General features: G+C 34.6%; 1 protein-coding gene and 1 long non-coding RNA gene across 11 annotated transcripts in view; one reads left to right on the top strand and one right to left on the bottom strand.

Annotated features, from left to right (window-relative positions):
- The window catches only part of ARHGAP21 (Rho GTPase activating protein 21), a 153,727-nt gene that overhangs the window by 63,189 nt on the left and 67,988 nt on the right, over nucleotides 1-22,550 (top strand). For 6 of the 9 annotated variants that reach the window (XM_074193012.1, XM_074193016.1, XM_074193013.1 and 3 more), the window contains 2 exons: nucleotides 96-275; nucleotides 5,791-5,815. In XM_074193012.1, the coding sequence (XP_074049113.1) occupies nucleotides 96-275; nucleotides 5,791-5,815 (205 nt within the window). Of the gene's footprint in view, nucleotides 1-95; nucleotides 276-2,703; nucleotides 2,768-5,790; nucleotides 5,816-22,550 lie in introns of those variants that run through there. The other 3 variants (XM_074193017.1, XM_074193018.1, XM_074193019.1) reach the window with 2 other exon arrangements.
- The window catches only part of LOC141492588 (uncharacterized), a 69,492-nt gene that overhangs the window by 46,708 nt on the left and 234 nt on the right, over nucleotides 1-22,550 (bottom strand). The gene's annotated exons all lie outside the window — the stretch shown is intronic.

The following is a 22,550-nucleotide window of genomic DNA, read 5'->3' as shown; positions in this document are numbered from 1 at the left end:
GCACTATGCCACCTAGCCACCCCCAGTTGTGATGTTTAAAAGTGTTTCAAAATTATATTAGTAAAACGAAATTTTCTTTATCTTCATTCATTTAGGTAACAAAAAATAAAGATGGAAAAGATCAAAGTGAAGCAGTATCGCCATGTGAAGATGAAACGTTTTCTTGGCCAGGTCCGAAAACGGTTATGTTGAAGAGAACATCTCAAGGCTTTGGTTTTACATTAAGGCATTTTATTGTCTATCCCCCAGAATCTGCTATTCATTTTTCCTGTAAGGTAAGAGAGAAATAACTAGATTTCAGTATATACAGTTTTAAAAAGTAACTTCACTTTTCTATATTTAATGCCTTCTCTGTTTATTTTCTTTCTCATTTGTTTTTATGTCCATTATTGTCTGTTTCTACAATTTGAATTTTATTCATATATGAATTTTGTATCAGTAACAAAACTTGAGTGCTTCTAGTTACCTAGTAAAGCATATATATTGTAGCTTAAATATTTGGATTTATCTCTGCTCCTAAGTGAACTTTTATGCTTCTGTTAAGGATTTTACTGAATTTCCTAATATCTTTTTTCCTGCAGGACCTCCTGTACCTCATTCTTCCTTTTCTAGTATTTAGTTTCCATTATTCCTAGCCAACTGGGGTTCTTGGAAAATATTGAATTAGTTATGCTGAAATTAAAAACTTTGAATCAGAAAATATTAATTTTTGGAGATATAATAATAATAATGGTACCATGACCAAAATGAGTATCATATAATGACAAACCCTAGTGATGAGCATTTTTTTTTTATTTAGCCAGCCTGGTGCTCAGCCAGAAGACATGACCTGTCACTGAAGCCTTATTTGAATTTTTTCCAGACTGTTATAATGCCTGCCAAAGTTTAACCTTGAAACTAAAGTTTCAAGAACCTGGAGTCATATCTGTCTCATCTAGAAGCACTGGAGTAGTATGTTAAATCCTAAAAGATAGCTCATTATTAAAGTGGATTATTATAGCAGTAGTGTACCCTAGTTAGTATTTTCACCCTGCTTTACTAATAGTGATTTAAAATAATAGTGTGGAAACTGACTTTAGACAATTTTGATGATATCCTTAATGGTGATTTTTTTTTAGTACAGATTCTTTATAATTTATACTTTTGTTGATTGGTTCTTGAGGGAATCTGCATTGGGAGTATTAAAGCACTTTGGAAGAGTCTGAGCTAACTCTAATTGTCTTTTTTCTTAGAGTAGTGGGATGACAGCTGCTTCTAAAACTGCTGAATCATAGTTAGGGATCCTTCATGCTTCCAGGTTAACTTGTAAAGTATCTTTGATTGGCATTGAGATTAAGGGATATTAATTTCTATATGGTACTTGCATCTACCAGAAGGGGTTAATGTGTTACACTATTTTAAATATAATAAGCAGATGCACTTGATAATATATTTTATTGAATTTTTATTGTATATCTGCATGATGATATATATGTATATGTATATGTATATGTATATGTATATATATATATATATATATATATGTAGAGAGAGAGAGAGAGAGATACATGGATAGTTAGATAGATAGATTTGTATCTATAAAAATGTCACCAGAGTTAAAAAAAAGAAATATTATTATTCTAGGAAATTACAATATTGAAATTTCAACTTAATGTTCAATGATTATAGATACTCTGTCCAAACAAGTTTTACAATAGTACAGATGGAGGAATGCAGAGTTTAAATAAGATAAAGCCCTTGCCCTGTAGAATTTAGAGCATAGGATAGTAAGGAGCTGTGACCCACAAAAATAACATTAGAATTTATTAATAAATACCAAGAGGATATTAACAATAGAGTTGTGAGCTAAGTGTCTTACAAAGTTCAAATGGGAAAATATTATTACTAACATGGAATCAAGGAAGCTTTCCTGATTCAGATTTTAAAGACTGAGTAGGGAAGGAGTATTTCACATAATATAGGGAAAAAGCATTGTCAGAGTTGCAGAGACAGGAAAGTGACAGCTGTACAGAGGGGAAGCAAGTCCATATGGTTAGAGCATAGAATTAATTCATGGAAGGGAAATTTAACTTCTGTTTTTAGTTCATGAAAATTTATTCATTTTTTGCCTAAGCTGTTTAAAATAAAGATTTGTTGTTAGAAAACACAAAGAATAAGACCTCATTTATCTTGAGTCACTTATCAGACAACTTATTGACTTGAACATTTGACTTAAGTTAGCCATTGTACTGGAATCAGTTCCAATACACACTCCCTACATTCTGTAATTTGTACTACTGCTGCCTGAATGCTCTCTTAGTAGATTGGACCAAAGCTTCACTCAGATAACTTGCCTCTTAACCAGAAAACCTTCATCTAATACCAGAGACTCAGGTATTAATCCTTTTTGTTTCTAAGACACCAGCTACAGGAAAAGGACTCTTAACATGTGGTCAAGTCCTTAAAAAAGACCACTACCTATCTTTACTGATAGAACAATTCTTCAGACAACCTCTGGCAGAAAGTGCTGCATTGACATTTTACTGATACCAAAGTCCCATTGCCTACTCTCCCGGTTCCAACAACACATAATCATCCCTGCCATCTAAGTGAACCACCAGAGTACCTACTTCCCCAGTATCCCATTGAAATGATCAATTTCTTATCAGCCAATTTCCTCTTGGGCCTCTTCTCCTATTCTTTCTATTTTTCTGGCCTTTGCAGAGACCTGACTCATTCCCAGAAGACACTGTCCTGGGCCATCTTTTGAAGTACACTGGACTAAGAGGTAGGGGTAGTCTTAAATTAGATAGAACAGCTAAATGGTGTAGTAGATAGAAAGAATGCTGGACCTGAAATTAGGAAGATAAAAATTCAAATATGAACCACCTGTATGGCTCTGGCAGGTCCTTTAACTGTCATCTAAGTCAGTTTCCTCAACTGCAAAATGGAAATCATCATCATCATCATCATCATCATCATCATCATCATCATCATCATCATCATAACAACAATAATAATAATAGCATCTCTTTCCAGGGTTGTTTGGATAAAATGAGCTAATATTTTAAAAATACTATGCAAACCTTAAAGTGCTAAATAAATAATAATGATTATTGTGGTTGTTATACTCTATATTACCCTCCTCTGCCATTTCCAGATCATAACTCTAATGCTAGCATTCAATATCTCCTCTACTGAAATTCACTTTATCTGGATATCACCCTATGAAGATTCTTGTCTCAATTATCTCTGTTTACCATGTAATTCTTCTTTCTCAAGTTTAGTCTTTCTGCTGCATTCTCTACTCTTGGATGCTTTAAAAAACTGAAATAAAATATTTACTTAAATGATATAGAATTGATTGTAGAAATGAAGTAGAATTGATTGGTCAAAAATCTTTATAATTTAGAAATCCATTTCAGACAAAATTTAAACTTAGCATTCGGATCATTTAGAAGTGGTTAGAGGTATTCAGGAACTTAAATTTATTTTAAAAATTTTGAGAGAGCAGTAGTCCTGGCAGCAGCAAGATTCCTGTTTTAGTTAATGGGCTGTATGAGTTTGTTCAAGTTATTTGCCTTTCTTAGCCTCATCTGTAAAAGGTGGGAGTTGAATTCAATGACCTGACATTTAATTCCAACTCTATATTTGCCAACTTTGAAATTTTTTTTCTCATTTTTTCTAAATTTAATCTACTCTAGTTAAATATAACATCTAACTATTTAAACTTAATAATTTTAGGATGTCATTTTAACTGCAGTTATAATAAATTCTTGGACAGTGTTCAGAAAGAGAAGCAAATCTGATAGAATCACACTTGAAAATGTTTGACTTTTTGCTTGCTTGTATTTTCCCCATACACTTACAAACTCAGCCTCTTAGTTTGGCATTCCTTCAAATATTTCCTGTTCCTCTACTCTTTCTCGGCCATTTACAGAATCTGTCATGCCCTTGATCACCACTCCATGCATATTCCACATCAATGACCAAGAAGACTGAAGGTCTTTCCTATCCTTCTTTTTCTTGTTCCTAGAGCTGTTCTTTTCCTCACCTTATTGCACAATCCTCCCTGTACTGGAATCTCTCCCATTATCACCTGTTCTGACTTTCTTTCCAATCTTGACCCTCTAGTTAAAAGGTCATCCATATACTGTCCTTCACTTTGGAATTTCTTGGTCCTTTGTCCTACCTCTACTCATGACATGACAAACTGGCGCCCTATACTACATTATCCATACCATGTACCACGCCCAGTCCTATTCACAGATTGCTGAGGGGTTGAAGAAGTCATACAACTTTGTTGATAGGATCCACTACAAATTTATCTGATCTCCTCTGGGTCCTCACTGATTTAAGACTTTCACTCTTCCCTTTTGGATCCTCAGAAGCTTTCCAAAGTTTATTGTTCTCAAGCCTCACATTGCCTCTTCGTCAGAGACTGAAGTAGAAGGGAAAAGAATGGGAATAGATGTCAGAGGGTTTCATATTTACTGTAGGGGAGAAGAGGATGCTCATAGTGAATAGATTCCTTTTACTTAGTAAAGTAATTATAAGGCAAGGTTCTGTGGTTAAGGAACTCAGATTCTTAGGCAAAATCCCCCCTTTTCCCCCTCTACCTTTTTTAGATAATTTTTTCATCTCAGAAAGGATAATCATCTCAATGTCAAAGATTCTTAGATCTATATCCCCTGGTTCAGAAGACCCTGAACTTCATTCCATATTGGATTATTTAATTGCCTTTTAGACATTTCCAACTCCTGAACTCTTACTTCTCAAACTCTACATGTCCAAAACTACTAGTTCTTTTCCCCAGAACCTACGCCTCTTCTTTGTTTCACTTTCCACCATCCTTCCAGTCTTGGGTATGAGGCATATTCAAGAAATAAAAGGACAGAAAGTGAGTAATGATCAGATGTAGAAATTTCAGAATAATGGATTGTCAAAGGGGAAGTCTAGTGAATGATAGCAAGAACAAAAATACAAAAAACCCAAAAATACCATGCTCCATGAGTGCCTGAAGTGGCCTGAAGTTGCAATTGAGGCAGTTGATGAACTAGAAAGAAAGATTATTTGAGGGGACAGCAGCACATAAATTTAAGTCCCCAGACATGAGGATCTAGGTACTGAATACCTTCAGAAAAACATTGACTTCTGGATGGTGGGTAAGAGACACCAGGAACTGGATGGGGTGGTACACCCAGGGGGAGTGACCTTCAAAGGGCTAAGTGGACATGATCAAAGGAGTGTTGGAAGAGACATTGAGCAACAAGCAGCATGCCAGTTTGCCATTCTGGCTCAGTGTACAAATGGGATTTTAGGGCAGGACAGAGTTTTATTCCTCACTGCCTTTATCTCCTCATTTGATGGTTTCTACCATACTCTAAATTGATGAAGCTAACAGTACATTTTAAAATCAGAACAAGGAATATGTGAACTACTCACCATTTAAGAACTGTTTTAAGGCGGTCTATAAATGAGCACCAGTTGTAGTTTATTATTGTTAATCTCTTGTTTTCTAATATCTTTTTAAAATGAAATTCAATTTTTAAACAGATATCAGTTCATGTTGATTGTGAATATATGATTTTGGTGACTTTTTAAAAGACATGCAAATCTACAAAGTTTTATAAGTATAGCTTATATAATTATATATATAATTATATATATAATTATATATATAATATATATGTATAATATAATTAATGCAAAAAAACAGGAGAGCTGTTGATGTAAAAGTAAACTGAATCTTTCAATTTAATTGACAGTAGTGCAACCAGACTTTATTTATATTTGCTTTTTCTTTCATAGGATGAAGAAAATGGAAACAGAGGAGGTATGTTTTAGGAACTTTAATTTTTCTACAGTTGTTTCTATATACCTTTTTTCTCCTTCAGTGATATTGGAAGAAATACTAATGTTTTTAAAAGAATTTAAAAATAGTCATTATGAAAATGGTTAAATGGAATAATTATGTGCTATAGATTACAATTGTTCTATAATTATAAGATAAATGTCCAAGCACTTGAATTAGAAGCATGTCTTTATTGTAAAGTATGCCCGTTGAACCTATATTTGGAACATGTATTATTATACAGTGGCACAAATACAAGACAAAATAACACTGGCCATTTTGTAGAACATAAATGTGAACTTTCTAAATGATTAATATCCATTCTAAATGAGTTGACTTCTTTAGCAAGATATCTTCTGTTCTTAGTTAAGTAAAGTTTTCATGAGGATTCTGTTAGCTTTGGTTTCTGATCATGTTACCCTATGGTAGTTTTTTAGTGTCTCCTTTGAATGGCAAATTAAGTACTCACTGAGAAGTGGACTAAATTGTCTTTTGCTTAAAAATCCTAGGGAAGTATTTTGGGAGTGCACAAAAGTGGAGAATAGGGGAATAAAGATGAATATTTCATTGGAAATAATTACTTGGTTGCTGTCTTGAACTGATTACAAAAATACTACTTCCTGTCCCATTAACCTCATTATTTCTTTTTAACACAAAATAGTAGTTTACATATCTAGAAGCAATAAAATTAGTTAAATATATGATGTACTTAAAGTAGATTTCTGAATTATCAAAAATGGACTGTGATTTCAGGTCAATGAAATCAGAATGATGTTATTACAGGTTATTAGTGACTCATTGTATTGAATAAATGAATTATTCATGGGCAGAAGGGCCTTATGTCCCAAAGCCCCTTTCCTTCCTGGTACTCCTTTTCCCAGTTTGCAATTTATTCCCTAATCCAGAATACCTGGGGAGTAACTGCTCTAGACTAAAGGGTTTTAAAGTTCACAGAACCCGGGTTAAAAATCGTTGTTCTAATCTAGACAGTTACCTTCTTTCCTACAGATGTAGAAAATACTTTCCTATGTTTTGATATCTGGGAGTAGCAGACTTCCATTCTTCTTATACTCTTGAGAGAGTGAACTGTGTTCTTTGCATCCCAGATTGGATTCAGACTTCATTTCCCCATATATCAGTGATTCTTAGGTGTTTTTAACAAAATATTTCAGGTACTTTGCAGGTGAAATAAATTCTTGTGAAGTGGTCTGGTATGCAGAATGAGATGGACACTTTTGGATATGGAGGATCTGTTTTGTGTAACTGAGCTATTTTTTGCAAAGAAGGGTCTGGGTTGTTATTTTTTTATATTTTGGAGAATGGGGGTGATAGTATTGATAGTGGAAAGGGAAAGAAAAAATAAAGAAAAGAGCATCAATAAAACGTTTTTTTAAATGCACAGAAGAGAATATAAATTAGTTTGGAGAGAAGGGGACAAGAGGAACAACTGTTAGAATTAATAAGCTAAATTTTAATATCTATTTTTTAAAACTCAGGAAACTATAATCTATATACTAATGAGATTCATGCTTTCATATATGCAGTACTCTTTTACTCTGAGTTTTGTAAATGAGTATTTGCGAAGTTTATGTTTTTGATTTTTGAAGATCAACATAATAAAGATTTCTTTAATTAAAAAATATACAATTCATTATATGTCACAATGAATGAGGAAATGAATTCTAGGTTCCAAATGACTAATTTAATAATGAAGTTTTTATAATGTATCCCAGTTAAGAGTTAGAGGCTACCTTTTTGTAATTTATAAATGTAATGACAATTTTTTAGGTTCCTCATACTTTGTATCTCAATTTTTTTGATATGGTAATGTTTTCCAAGTTTTTGAGTTTAAAAAAAAATTCCATGGAATCCCAGCTTCTAATGGGAAGTCTAGATATCTGATTTTCTTTCAAAACTTTTGGAGAGTCTAAAATTTATGATGTTGATGAAAGCTATTCCCCCCTTTTTATTGTTTAGTTTCTTTTATAAACATTTATTTTGTAACAAATTCGATTTTTTGTTTTGTTATTTTGCCTTATTTTTTTTAACTTTTCCTTTCTGTATTTAAAAAGTAATAATCTTTATAAGAAAAAAAATCTAAAACAGAAGGCTTTTAAAGAGAGGGAATTGTCAAGGGTTCTTGTAGAGAACTGATATTTTATGGTCAGTATAATTCAGACCACTAACCTCTCCAGGGAGAGTCCAGTACCAGTAAAAAAATGTAATGCTTTTTTTTTTTTAAAAGCCCACTATATTGCTATCAGCTCTTTCCAACTATTAAGTTTGTTTAAAAGGATACCTCTTTTCTCCTCTCTCTACCAGTGATATGAATATTCATCTCAAGTATTTCATTAAACAGTTTAACTTGTAGTATAGTACATTTTTAGGGAAATAAATTTGAGGTCTGTCCCTATCTAAAAGTCTTATGTATTTGAAGATTTGATTTTGGGGGACTGATATAATTCTCCTTTCACATCTTCTGCCTGAGGCTTTGCCCTAAGCATTGAGTAATGCAAAGAAATGCAGAGATAATCTATAGGCTCATTAAGATTGTATTCTACTGGAGGACATAACATGTAAACCTGTCTATGCATGCAAGATACATATGGTATAAACAACTCATCATGAGAGAAAGCCTGTGCAGAGAAGAGGGGAACTGAGCAGGCCACAAAGAACCAAGAGAGTGAGCACTCTTACAGTCTTATAGGGCCATTAGACTGAAATTCGATCCATTGCATTAAGAATTACACTTCTGGGGGGATGATTTGGTTGAGAATAGAAGCTGCTTTTCTGATTTCTTACCCAGGTTCATAACTTAAAATCTTAAATTTGTCACTCCATGTATATCCAAGCAGGTGCCACATCTTGTATCTGCATGTATCATCTCAGATTTGTTTCCTTTTTTCTAATCACACAACCAACAACATAATTAAGATCCTCACCCCTTTCACCAAGACTATTGCAGTATTCTTCTTATTGACCCTCCTGCCTCAAGTCCTCCCCTCTCCAGTCAGTCTTCATCATAGCAGCCAAAATTATTTTCCTAAAATGCAAGACTGATCCCCTCCACTGGTTTCTTATTAGCGCTAGGATCAAATGGCATTTCATTTTTTAATTGATATTTTATTGTTTTTCCAATTATATGCTATGGGAGTTTTCATAATTCAATCATTTGCAAATTTATGTTAGATATTTTTCTAACATCCTCCCTTCCCCCTCTCCTTGGCAGTGAAAAGTTTGAAAAAAGTGCATTTGTGTTTAACATATTTACATATTAGTCATTTTGTGTAAGTGGAATTAAGACTGAGGGGAAAGGAAGAAAACCATGAGATGGAAAGGAATAACATAAGAGAACTTTTTAAAAAGTGAACATAGTATGGATTCAGATTCCATCATTTGCTTTTTCCTCTGAATGTGGATAGCATTGTTCAGAAGAGTTCTCTCAGGGTTGTCCTACTCTCTGAACGGCTGAGAGGAGCTGAATCCATCATAGTTATTCAACTCACAATGTTGTTAATGTGTACAATGTTCTCTTGATTCTGCTCCCTTCACTCAGCATTAGGTCCCTTAAGTCATTCCTTGCTTCTCTAGAGCAACCATTCATGGTTTCTTATAGAACAGTAGTATTCCATAACATTCATTTATCATTACTTGTTCAGGCATTTTCCGATTGATGGGCATCCCTTCAATTTCCAAGTACTTTTGTTTTTATCTCATTATTAATTTCTATTTTTGTTTTATAATGTGCATAATTAATAGCACAGTAGTTCATATATATAGCTTTTTAATAAATTTATATACACATACTGAGTTATGTTGTCAGTTTTTTTAACTAATAGGGTACACACAATCAAAACTGTTTGGAAGCCATTTATCTAAAGTAGAGGTGGCAGACTCCTGAGTAAGCCCAGGAGACAGATTAAAATGTCACTGGAGGGGCTGCTAGGTGGCTCAGTGGATAAAGCGTGGGCCCTGGAGTCAGGAGTACCTGGGTTCAAACCCAGCCTCAGACACTTAATAATTACCTAGCCGTGTGGCCTTGGGTAAGCCACTTAACCCCCTTTGCCTTGCAAAAAACCTAAAAAAACAAAAAACAAAAAAAAAGAGTCACTGGAAAATGTCTAAGAAATAAAAATACAACATAACATAGTATTAATTTGTAGTTTTCTAAAATAATGTGTTTTTGTGTGTTTTGTTGTTTGTTTATGTAAGTTTGATATCACTAGTCTAAGAACCAGTGCCTTTAGAATTAATATCAATATTAGAACATATATGCATAAAGGCATGTTAGCAGTTGTTTTCATTTCTACTCCCAAAAAAGACTCCTGTTTTTCACCTGCTCTTAAAACAATTCTGAAGTTGTGAGGAATGTAAGTCACAAGGAGTAACTTTTTCAAAGATTGTACAGTCAATCCTAAAGCCTAAGTTTTATCTAGTACAACCTCACCTTTTTAGGTGTGAAGACACAGGAGTTAGGATGGTGATGTGATTTGGTTTTGTTTTACTTTGGGAAGATTATCAATATTATGACTTATCTGTAGTCAGAGTTTTACCCCAGTCTAATTTTCTTCACATTCCCAGGCCACAGTATTCTATCAATTCAGTTGCTGTGTTCTTAACATTTAAATATAAACTATTTGAAGTACTGTCCTTTCAAAATCTATAAAGAAGACTTACCTGCTGCAAAAATAAATATTTTGGAAGATCATACTCCTTTGAATTATTTGTGCTACTGCTTTGTGTGGATAATGTGGACCTGACAATAGTAATTAAAATGACAGTGCTAACTATAGTTACAATTGAGCATTGTTTTGTTTCAAAATTTTTGATTACCGTTCCAGTCAGTATTCTGGTTCTTTTTCTTTTTTTAATATTCATTTAAAAATTTTCAGTTCTCTCATTCCAGTCCCTCCTTAACCTATTGAGAAGGCAAGGAATAATACCATACCTATTATACATGTGAAGACATGTAAAACATATTTCCTTATTAACCATGTTAGAAAAAAATTTTAAAGCAAGAAAAATAAAGTGGAAAAATGCTTTAGTCTACATTTAGAGTTCAACAGTTTTCTCTAGAGGTATACAGTTGTTGTTTTTTTTTTTTTTGCAAGACAATGGGGTTAAGTGGCTTGCCCAAGGCCACACAGCTAGGCAATTATTAAGTGTCTGAAACTGAATTTGAAACCAGGTACTCCTGACTCCAGGGCTGGTGCTTTATCCACTGCGCCACCTAGCCTCCTCAGTATTCAGAGTTTTATAGCCCTATGAGCACAACTCCAGATTCTTCTCCAGCATGGTTGGATCAGTTCACAGCTCCACCAATAGGACATCAGTGCCCCTGTTCTTCCACATCCCTTCCAGTATTTGTCATTTTCTCTTTCTGTCATGTTAGCCAATCTGATAGTCATGGGATTGTTGTAATTTGCATTCCTCTAATCAATAGTGATTTAGAGTATTTTTAAATATGACTATTGACAGCTTTGATTTTTTTCTGAAAACTGTGCATGTCATTTGAGTATTCATCAATTGGGGAATGATTAATTTTTATAAATTTGGTTCAGTGTTCTTTCCCTTCCCTTCAACTCCCAATTCTTTCCTCCAACACTGGCCTGCACTATTTCGGTAGCCTTCTAATTATTGGTCTCTGTGCTTCACTTTTCTCCACTCTCCAATGAAATCTTCATAATTGCTGGGGTAATATTTTCAAAAGGGCTGTTCAGGGGCAACTTAGTGGCCCTGACTCCCTGGAGTCAGGAGGACCTGAGTTCAAATCCAGCCTCAGATGCTTGATACTTAGTTGTGTGATCTTGGGCAAATCACTTAACCCCATTGCCCTGCAAAAAAAAATAAAACAAACAATAAAGGGTAGGTCAACTACATCAGACCCTCCTCCCACCCCACAGTGGTCCCAGTTCCAATGAGTTCTAATGGTTACTTTTTTAAAATTTTGTTTTATTTTCCCCCTGGTAACATGCAAAAACAGGTTTCAACATTCACTTTCAAAACCTTGAGTTTTGAATTCTTTCCCTTCTTTCCACCCTACTCCTCCTCATTGAGAAAGCAAGTTATTTGATAGAGGTCAAAAAGAATGTAATCATGAAAAACATTGCCCCCCCCCATTAAAAAAAGAGAGAAACCTCTCTCCTGTATTCAGACACCATCAGCTCTGTCTCTGGGATGAGTAGAGTTCTTTAGCCTAAGTCCTTTGGAGTTCTCTAGGATCACAGCTTGACTGGGAAGAGGTGGCTCATTCAGTATCTCATTCACAATGAATAATCCTACAAAATCACTGTTGCTTTGTGTTCATTACCTTTCTCATTGCATCAGACTTGATTCAGGGAGGAAATAACAGACACACACAACGAAGTATAGAAATCTATCTTACTCCAGGTTCTGTTTTATCTCCAGGAGCAAATGGAAACTTTTCTTTTAGACATTTAAAGTTTTTCATTTCATGTAGGTCTTCAGCTGTTTTGTGTTTTACTTATCCAGTTTTTCCAACATTTTTTTTTTACTTTTCCAAATACATGTTATGAAATTTTAACATTCATTCACATGCCTATGTATATCTCTAAGTTACAAAATTACCTTCCACCCTCCCTTCCCACCCCCTCCCCTTAGTGATAAACACGTTAACATTGTATTAACACTTTTGTGTTAAGCATGTTTACAGTAGCCATTTTCGGTATGAGAAATGAGAATTAGGGGAAAGGAATATATAAGAGTTATTTTTTTTTAAAAGTGAACGTAGTGTCTCTCAGATTCTGAAGGATTTTTTGGTTTTGTTCTGTTTTTCTTCCTCTGGATGGGATAGTATTGTCCATAGACAGTCTAATACAGTTGTCCTAGTTCTCTGAACTGCTGAGATCAGCTGAATCCATCAGGGTTGATCATCTCACAGTGTTGTTGTTAATGTGTTAATTGTTCTCTTGGTTCTGGTCTCTTTGTTCAACATCAGATTCTGTAACTCATTCCATGCTTCTCTAGAGTCTGACCCTTTATAGTTTCTTATGGAACAATAATAGTCCATAATATTCACATGTCATAACTTGTTTTACCATTCCCCAATTGATGGGCATCCCCTCAATTTCCAATTCTTTGCCGCTACAAAGAGCTGCTATGAATATTTTGGAACATGTGGGACTTTTCCAATTTTTTATGATTTCTTTTGGGTATAGAATTGGAATTGCTGGGTCAAAAGGGAATGAAGTTTTATTGCTCTTGGGGCATAATTCCATATTGCTCTCCAGTATGGTTGAATCACTTCACAACTCCACTAACAATGGATTAATGCCCCAATCTTCCCACAAGCTCCTCCAATATTGATCATTTTCTTTTTTTGTCATCTTAGCCAATCTGATAGGTGTGAGATGATACCTCATAGTTTTTTTTAAATTTCTCTAATCAGTAATGATTTGGAATGTTTTTCATATGATTTTATATATATATATATATATATATATATATATATATATATATATCTTTAATTTCTTCATTTGAAAACTATCTATATCCTTTGACCATTTATCAGTTGGGGAAATGACTTGCAACCTTACATATTTGGTGCAATTCTCTGTATATTTTAGAAATGAGACCTTTATCAGAATTCCTAGTTGTGAAGATTGTTTTACAGTTTTCTGCTTTCCTTCTAATTTTGGCAGCATTGATTCCCAACCGTTTTTCAGTTGTTTGGGTTTGTCATACCTTAAATAACTTACTGTTTTGCTTTTTTATGTATATACCTAATCTGTTAAACTGATAAACTGTCTTTTCCTGTACTAAATTTTTGACAGAGCTTTCTCCTATAGATTGAGATTTGGTATTGCTCAGTCTAATTCTGTCCCACTTTTTAAATTGATTACCTTGATATTCTTGCCCTTTTGTTTCTTCAGATGAATGATATTATTTTTTTCTAGCTCTAAAAAGTAGATTCTTGTTACTTTGGTATGGCCCTGAAACAGCAAATTAATTTTGGTAGTACTTATGTTTTTATTATATTATCTCAACCCACCCATGGGCAATCTAATATTTTTCTTTTTTTTTTAAAGATTTTATTTATTTTGAGTTTTACAGTTTTTCTGCTAATCTTCTTAATCACCCCCACCACCACAGAAGGCAGTCTGTTATTCTTTACAGTATTTCCATGGTATACATTGATCTAAGTTGAATGTGATGAGAGAGAAAAATAAAGTATAAGAGATAGCAGAATTACATAATAAGATAATTTTTTTTTTTCTAAATTAAAGGTAATAGTCTTTGGTCTTTGTTCAAACTACACAATTCTTTCTCTGGATACAGATGGTATTCTCCATCACAGATACTCCAAAATTGTCCCTGATCTTTGCACTGATGGAATGAGCAAGTCCATCAAGGTTGGTCATCACTCCCATGTTGCTGTTAGAGTGTAAAATGTTTTTCTGGTTCTGCTCATTTTGCTCAGCATTAGTTCATGCAAGTCCTTCCAGACTTCCCTGAATTCCTGTCCCTTTTGGTTTCTAATAGAACAATAGTGTTCCATGACATAGACAAACCACAGTTTGTTAAGTCATTTTCCAGTTGAAGGATATTCACTTAATTTCCAATTCTTTGCCACCACAAATAGGGCTGCTATGACTATTTTTGTACAAGTGATGCTTTTACCCTTTTTCATTATCTCTTCAGTGTATAGACCTAGTAGTGGTATTGCTGGATCAAAGGGGATGCACATTTTTTTTGTTGCCCTTTGGGCGTAATTCCAAATTTCTCTCCAGAAAGGTTGGATGAGTTCACAGCTCCACCAACAACGTGTTAGTGTCCCAGATTTCCTACATCCCTTCCAACATTGATCATTGTCCTTTCTTATCATAGCCAGTCTCAGAGGTGTGAGGTGGTATCTCAGAGATGCTTTAATTTGCATTTCTCTTATAAGTAGTGATTTAGAGCACTTTTTCATGACTATGGATCACTTTTATTTCCTCATCTTTAAATTGCCTTTGCATATCCTTTGACCATTTGTCAATTTGGGAATGGCTTTTTTTTTTAAATTTGACACAGTTCTCTGTATATTTTAGAAATGAGTCCTTTGTTAGAAATACTAGTTGTAAAAATTGTTTCATTTGATCTTGGTTACAATGGTTTTATCTGTGCAAAAGCTTTTTAATTTAATGTAATCAAAATTATCTAGTTTAATATTTTTCTAATTATATAACTCAGTTTAATAAGAATGTTTTGAAATTCTGCTCATATAGTTCGTGTGTGTGTGTGTGTGTGTCTTGACAGGGATTCCCATGTATTTTATATCATCATTTTTCTTTAAATGGAATTTCTTTTCTGTTGGATTTTGTTATTATATAGAAAAGCTGATTATATGGTTTAGTTTTATTTCCTGCAACTTTGTTGAAGTTGTTTCAATTACTTTTAAAATTTACTCTCTGGGATTTTATAAGAATCCTGTCTGTGAAAAGTGGTGATTTTGTTTCCTCTTTGTCTATGCTTATTCCTTTATTTTCTCTTTTTTTCTTATTGCTCTTTTTTAGCATTTCTATTCCAATATTGAATGAAGACAATAGGCCTATAGGCCTCCTTATTTCACTCTTGATTTAATAGTAAAAACTTCTACTTTTATCTCTTGATTTTAAATACTAATTATTTAAAGGAAAGTTTCACTTATTCATGTTTTCTAGTGGTTTTTAACAACAAAGAAAGTTATAATTTGTCAGAAGTCTTTTTTTTTTTTGCATCTCTTGAAATGACCATTGGATTTTTGTTGGTTTTATCAAACATGGCCAATTGTGCTTATATTTTCTCCTAATACTGAATCATCACTGCTTACTTGGTAAAATATAGCCTGGTTATAATGTATGGTGTTTTTTGTATTATATTGATATAATTGCTTGGTAGTATCATTTATTACAAGAGAGATTGCTCTAGGGATTTCATCCTCTATTTTGACTACCCCTGATTTAGATATCAAGATTGTATTTGTATTATAATAGGTGGAATTTGGAAAGATCTTTTATTTATTTCTTCAAATAGTTTATATAGTTTGGAATTCTTTTTTTTTGAAGTTTGGTGGAATTAATTTATAAATCCATTTGGTTTGGGTGTTTTTTTCTCTTTCAGAGTTCATTTACAGCTTGTTCAATTTTTCTAAAATAGGGCTATTTAAGTATTGTATTTCCTATTCTGTTATTTAACCTAAGCACTTTATGTTTTTGTAATAATTCATCTACTTTATTTAGACTATTTTATTGGCATATAATTGGGCAAAATAATCCCCAATAATTTTATTTCTTCATTGATGCTTTTTAATTGTTGATACTGATAATTTTACCATTTATTTATTTGTTTGTTTGTTTGTTTATTTTTTGCAAGGCAAATGGGGTTAAGTGGCTTGCCCAAGGCCACACAGCTAGGTAATTATTAAGTGTCTGACACCGGATTTGAACCCAGGTACTCCTGACTTCAAGGCCGGTGCCTTATCTACCACGCCACCTAGCTCCCCCTGGTAATTTTATTTTTTAAACCAAATTAATTAATTTCATGGGGAGGGAGGGAACAGACATTTAGTTTTATTAGTTCAGTGACTTTTTTTACTTTCAAGTTGGTTGATCTCTCCTTTGATGTTTAAGGATTTCAATTTTGGTATTTATTTAGAAGATTTTAATTTCTTAGTTTTGGGGGAGTGAGGAATATTTTACTTGCATGTCAAATGTATTGCTCTGTTCTTTTTTTAAAAGTTTAAGTTCTGCTTTGGTGACATTGCACAAATTTTGGTATGTTGTTTCATTGTTATTATCTTGAATGAAATTACTACTTCTATAATTTGTTCTTTGATCTATCACTTTAAGAGAATAGTAGTTTCCATTTTTTTTAATCTTTGCTTCAAAGACCCTTTATTGAAGGCAATTTTCTTGCATTGTGGTTGAGAAAAGATGCAATTAATATTCTTTTTTTTCACTTGTGATGTTTTTAAGCTTTAGTACATGCTATGTTTTCCCCTTCTATTTGGTTTGGTTTTGTGAGTCAGTCAGGGTTAAGTTACTTGCTCAGGGTCCCACAGGATTTGCACTCAAGTCCTCCTGACTCCAGGGCTGGTGCTCTGTCCTCTGCACCACTCAGTTGTTCCCCATTTACATTCATTTTTATGATTACCAACTGTATATTTCTCCACCTAGCTTCATACTATCTCTTATATTTTTCATCTCTTTTTTTCCGTGTTCTACTTTAAAAATCTATTTTATTTCTGTGCTACCACCTCCCTTAATCTGTCTTCCCTTTTATTCCCCTCCCTTCCCTTCACCCTTTTTCCTTTGAATTTCCTAGGAATGATGAATTTCTGCACCTACTTCTATATTTGTAATCTCTCCATGAACCAGTTCCCACGAGAGTGAGCTTCATGTGTTTCCTTTTCAAACCTACTCTACTTCCATTGTACAAACTCTTCTTTGAGCATCCTGTTGATTTGCAATAATTTCCCCCATTCTCCTTTTCCCTTCACCCCCTCCCAGTGTATTCCTTTCTATTTGAAATAAGCTAAAAATAATAAAATTATGTCTCAACTCACTTTGTAATTAGACTTCCTCTAAAATCCCTGGTAATGATAAAGTTGGGGGAGGGGATTGAGGGAAGGGGCACATGCTTATTATCTCCCCATATAATAATGTAAGTTAAGTCTTGTGAATTCCCTTATAACTTCTCTGCTTGTTTTCCTTTTTATTCTTCTTGTTAAATTTTGCATTAGTACACAGATTTCCTACTCAGCCCTGGTCCTTTCATCAAGAATGCTTGGAAAGCTTCTCTCTCTCTCTCTCTCTCTCTCTCTCTCTCTCTCAGGTTTTTGCAAGGCAAATGGGGTTAAGTGGCTTGCCCAAGGCCACACAGCTAGGTAATTATTAAGTGTCTGAGGTAAGATTTGAACTCAGGTACTCCTCACTCCAGGGCTGGTGCTCTGTCCACTGAGCCACCTAGCCGCCCCTAAAAGCCTCTCTTTCATTAAAAATTTTTTTTTTTCTCTTCTAGCTTAGGCTCAGTTTTGCCATTAGATTATCCTTTTTCATTTTTGAATTTCTAGCACCTAGCACAGCGTCTGACATGTAGCATGTACTTATTGATTGATAGAAATTCGGTGGCTTTTGACAGCTTAGCACTTGTTTAATTAATATTTCCCATTCATGTCTGCTCATCCAAGGTTATTCTTGTCCTCTCATAGCTTATTTAGGAAACTTACCAAATATTCTCCTGACTTTCCTCACTTTTGCTTTGTTTTTGATGATACTCTTACAACATGGGACTGTGAGCTGTTCATGGGTTGTCTATGAAGCTTGCCATGGAACCAAACATTTCATTGATAACATCCTTTTAGTTTCTTAAATGTAAACAAGCTGTAGTAGATAACACCCTTCCTGGCCCTCCCTATTACCTATTACTTAGAGTCATATTCATTTTTAATTCTTTGGAGCCTGGTGTGCCAAGATGGAAAAGCAACCAACACCATTGGTTGGAATATTTCTATTACATCAGTGAAGAAGTTTGGGGTCCTTAAGAAGTTTTGCAATTTTCTATAACCAGTAAAACTGAAGCAAAGCACAGGGAAATGATCTAATCTTTTACCACACTGAACTTGAACCCCATGCCCTTTGGGACAGAAAAGACAAGTATGTAGACTGCCACTTATGCACAATGAGTACTGTCTTAGCTACTCCTTGGGTCTCACCCCTCTGGCACAGCATTGGAGGATACCTGGAGCCAAGTATTCTCTGAAGCTCCATCCTTGTCCCACCCATGGAAATGCATTAAGCAGAGATCTGCTGTGAGAAAGTCTATTTCTTCTACTCTTTTCCTCTCTCTCTCTAAGCTAGAATATGTGCTCCAACCTAGGGCACTGGAACAATATGGCTCCAGATCCATGTGGATCTAAGCTGCTCTCTCTCTCTCTCTCTCTCTCTCTCTCTCTCTCTCTCTCTCTCTCTCTCTCTCTCTCTCTCTCTCTCTCTCTCTCTTTTTCTCTTTCAGTTAACTACTTCTTTCCAACTTGTAACTATAATCTGGGCCCAGCTCCAGGTTGGACTCACTCTGATTTGAGCCCAAGTATCTCTTATGGCTGTTTTCCTCTCCTTTTTCTCTTTCCCTTAGTCATGCTAGTCTTAACCTGTGTTATTTGACCTGTCCTCAAGTAACTTGCCTTCTCTCCAGATGAATTAAATCTGTGAACTGCTTGTGTTCTGTAATATATGTGAACTTTGCAGACCTGGAAATTAAAAATCTGAGCTTTAAGAACTCTGATCTTTGGGCTTTTCTCTTTCAACACCTGGACCCAGGGCATTTGATTGCAGTGTTTATATTGCAGAAATATATCTATCATTAGCTTGTGTGTGTGTAATCTTGAAATAGAGATACTTATGGAAAGGATTCTGTGGATTGTTTTATAAACTGCATGTTCTAATACAGACAATAGGCATTGGTTGAACAGCTAGTTTGAATTGGTCAAAACATAAATTATAATAATTTCAAAAAATGCAGTTTGTTTTTTGACCATGAATTAATGTAAAATGATTAATGTAAGGGTTAGCTAGTCCTTATAGACCTGCTTTAATGAATTGGTTAAATTAGCATATAAATCATGTAAATAATTCTTCTAAAATACTTATGGTTTATTTTCTTCTCAAGTTAATTTTCTTAGTGTTAGACATGGAAAACTCTTAAATTTGTACACAAATGATTAGTGGTCCTAACTGAGTTGGAGTGAAGCTTTAATAGATTCTGTCAATAGTAAGTAGTGCATTGATCTCTACCTGGAGATGACCATTAACAAAAGTTAGCTGAAAAGGGGTAAATTTCTGGGACATGATGTCAGAATTTGCTAAGTCGGAAGCCAAACTCAGAGGTTGAAAGAAGGATGGCCTGCAATGTGACCAGAAAGGACAATGATCAATGCTGGAGGGGTTGTGGGAAATCTGGGACACTGATGCATTGTTAGTGGAGCTATGAACTGATCCAACCTTTCTGGAAAGCAATTTGCAACTTTGCCCAAAGGGTAGTAAAAATGTACATCCCCTTCTGACCCAGAAGGACCACTACTGTATCCTGAAGAGATCATGTTTGTAGTGGCAAAGAATTAGAAATCAATGGCTGAACAAACTGGTATCTACATATATACATATATATGTATATATGTAAGTTATCTTATGTACTACATAATTTTGCTTTCTTCAATATTTTATTTCTTCCTCAAGGATTTGTTTTTTTTCTCTCAACACATTAAATTTTGATCAATGCATATCCTGGAAACAATGAAAGATTATCAGATTGCCTTCTGTTGAGGGAAGTGGGGGAAGGGAAGGGGGAAATTGTAAAATTAAAAACCTTACAAAAATGATTGATAGAAACTACTGTTGTATGTAATTGGAAAACAAATAAATATTTGTATAATAAAGAAGGATGGCCAGCCTGGGTCCCCATTTCCTAAATGAGGAACTCACCAATGTGAGCAAGGGACTGGCATGGGATGCTCTCTGGTGAGGAGGCTTCAGGAAGACCCCCTGGGATTGAATCCCCCAACAGATACTTACTAATTTTGTAATCTTGGACAAATAATTTAACCTGTCTCAGTTTCCTCATCTGTATTATGATGATAATAGTACCTACCTTACAAAGTACCTGTAAGGATCACATGAGATATTGTAAGGAAAGAGTGCTTTGTAAACTTGAAAGTGCTGTGAAAATGTAAAATATATTATTTCTTTTAAAAAAAAAACTTAATAGGATGATGTAACTACTAAAAAAGGAAATTAAAAGGGGTAAGGGATGTTTGTTTTGGTTTGGACCTGTAACTTCATTAATGTGGGGAAACGGATGATGTAGAGGCTTCTACAAATGAATGAGTAACTAATTTGTAACTTAGAGTTTAGAGAGTTGTCTGAAGTACTTAGGCATCAACTAATTTGCTTGTGGTTATGTGGCCAGTATTTATCAAAGACAGGATTTTAAAACAGGTTTTCCTGACTCATAGTCCAGCCTCTTATTTGCTCTTCTACTCTGGCTATATTAATTCACCTTTGAACTTTATTAATGGTAGCATTCAAAATAAGAGACATTTCATGATTGAGTATATTTGTCTATTTCTGGGGCTCCAGAGATTGACAGACTTAAATGTATCCAGAAGGGGTCAACCAAGACATTGAGGAGATTAGCACCCCCCCCCCCCCAGAAATGGAGGAAATTAGTTAAGTGCAGCATGGAGAAGAGAAGATTTAGTAGAGATATGATAGTCATCTTCAAATATTTGAGCCACATTTAAAGGGGACACTTTGTTAGAGAACATGGCCAGTAATGAGATCTTTGGGTAAAAGGGTCTGTGTAGGGGGTGTTTTGAAGGTTATGAAACTGCCTCTAAGTTTGTCATGATACAGTCAATGCTCTGCTATAACTTTAGAGACCAAAGTCCAATTCTATTGTAACAAGAAACTGTATGGTTGGGTGGGGCTACTTTCTAGAAGTATCTATCTATTCCTTAAGAGAGAAAAAAGGAAAAGATTATGTCTTAGAGAGGGTTTTGCTTTGTTATTGTTTTTGGATAATTATCAAACCATAAAATCCTATATTTGAAAAGGATTCATGAGCTGCAATGTGGGGAACACAAGTTCTGTCAGTTTCTGCTCAGTTCTAATTGATAGAAAAATTTTTATTGTAATAAACTTAAGCCTTCTCTGTAATTTCTGCTCATTGGTTACTGTTTTGTTCTCTGAGAAAGAGCAAAATCTCAATCCCTTGCTTCTTTTATATGACTTTTCCCTTTTTTATTTTCTCCCAAACTGAATCTCTCACTCAGCCTGCAAATGGAGTAGCCATTTATGGACTCAACCCAGTACTGATCATTATGGAAGCTTGAATCAGTTCTGTTTTCCTGACCTGAGCTAATTTACTACCTCCTTGAGCAGATTAGTAGCCGTCTTGTCCAAAAGTGGGTAGAAGAGAGAGGCTGCAGTTATCTGATGTAAGGCCATGGAAGAGGAAGTCCGTTAGAGCAGATGGAGAAGACTGAGATATGGCTAGCCAAAGCCCCCTCCTACGGTGAAGTTTTGTGAGGGACGGAGGAAGCTTCCAGGATGAAGTTTCAGGGATAAAGTAGAAAAAAGTCTGGAGGGTCGCCTGGACCTGGTGCTGGGCTTGGTACAGACACATGACCAGCATGTGCCCTCCTGTGTATCCTTCTGTGTAGGCCCATGGACTTTCCTGATGGAGTGGAAGTCCTGTGAAGATCATGAAATTTGAGAGTACAGAGCTTGTGTGTGTGTGTGTGTGTGTAATAGGGGCTTTAAAGCTTCTTATTGTTGCCTAATGAAATTGTATTTACCCCCCCCCCTTTTTTGTTTTTGTTGCCAAAACAGTCCTGACTCATTGAATTTGGAATCCTAGAGACAACAACATAGTTGTGGAATCAGTATAGACCTGTGCTTAAATTCTAGATTCAGAATTTACTAGCTTTATAGCCATGAGCAAGTAAGTTAAACTTTTTGCTCCTCAGGTTTTTTTAAATCTGTAAAATGGAGACGATATTACCTTCAATTATGCCCCACTGAGTTGTTGAAATGATCAAATGAGAATTATGTAAAGTTGTAAAGTGCTATATAAATATTAGTTATTAATCAGTTATGAAATTGTGAAAATATTAATTTTATATGAAATTACTTAAAGAGATAGTCATCTATCTTCTATTTAACAGTTGATTTTTAAAATT

This window comes from Macrotis lagotis, chromosome 7 (assembly GCF_037893015.1).
Source record: "Macrotis lagotis isolate mMagLag1 chromosome 7, bilby.v1.9.chrom.fasta, whole genome shotgun sequence".
NCBI classification, from domain to species: Eukaryota; Metazoa; Chordata; class Mammalia; order Peramelemorphia; family Peramelidae; genus Macrotis; species Macrotis lagotis.
Note: the sequence above shows the minus strand (reverse complement) of the source record. Positions and strands in the feature narration are given on the sequence as shown.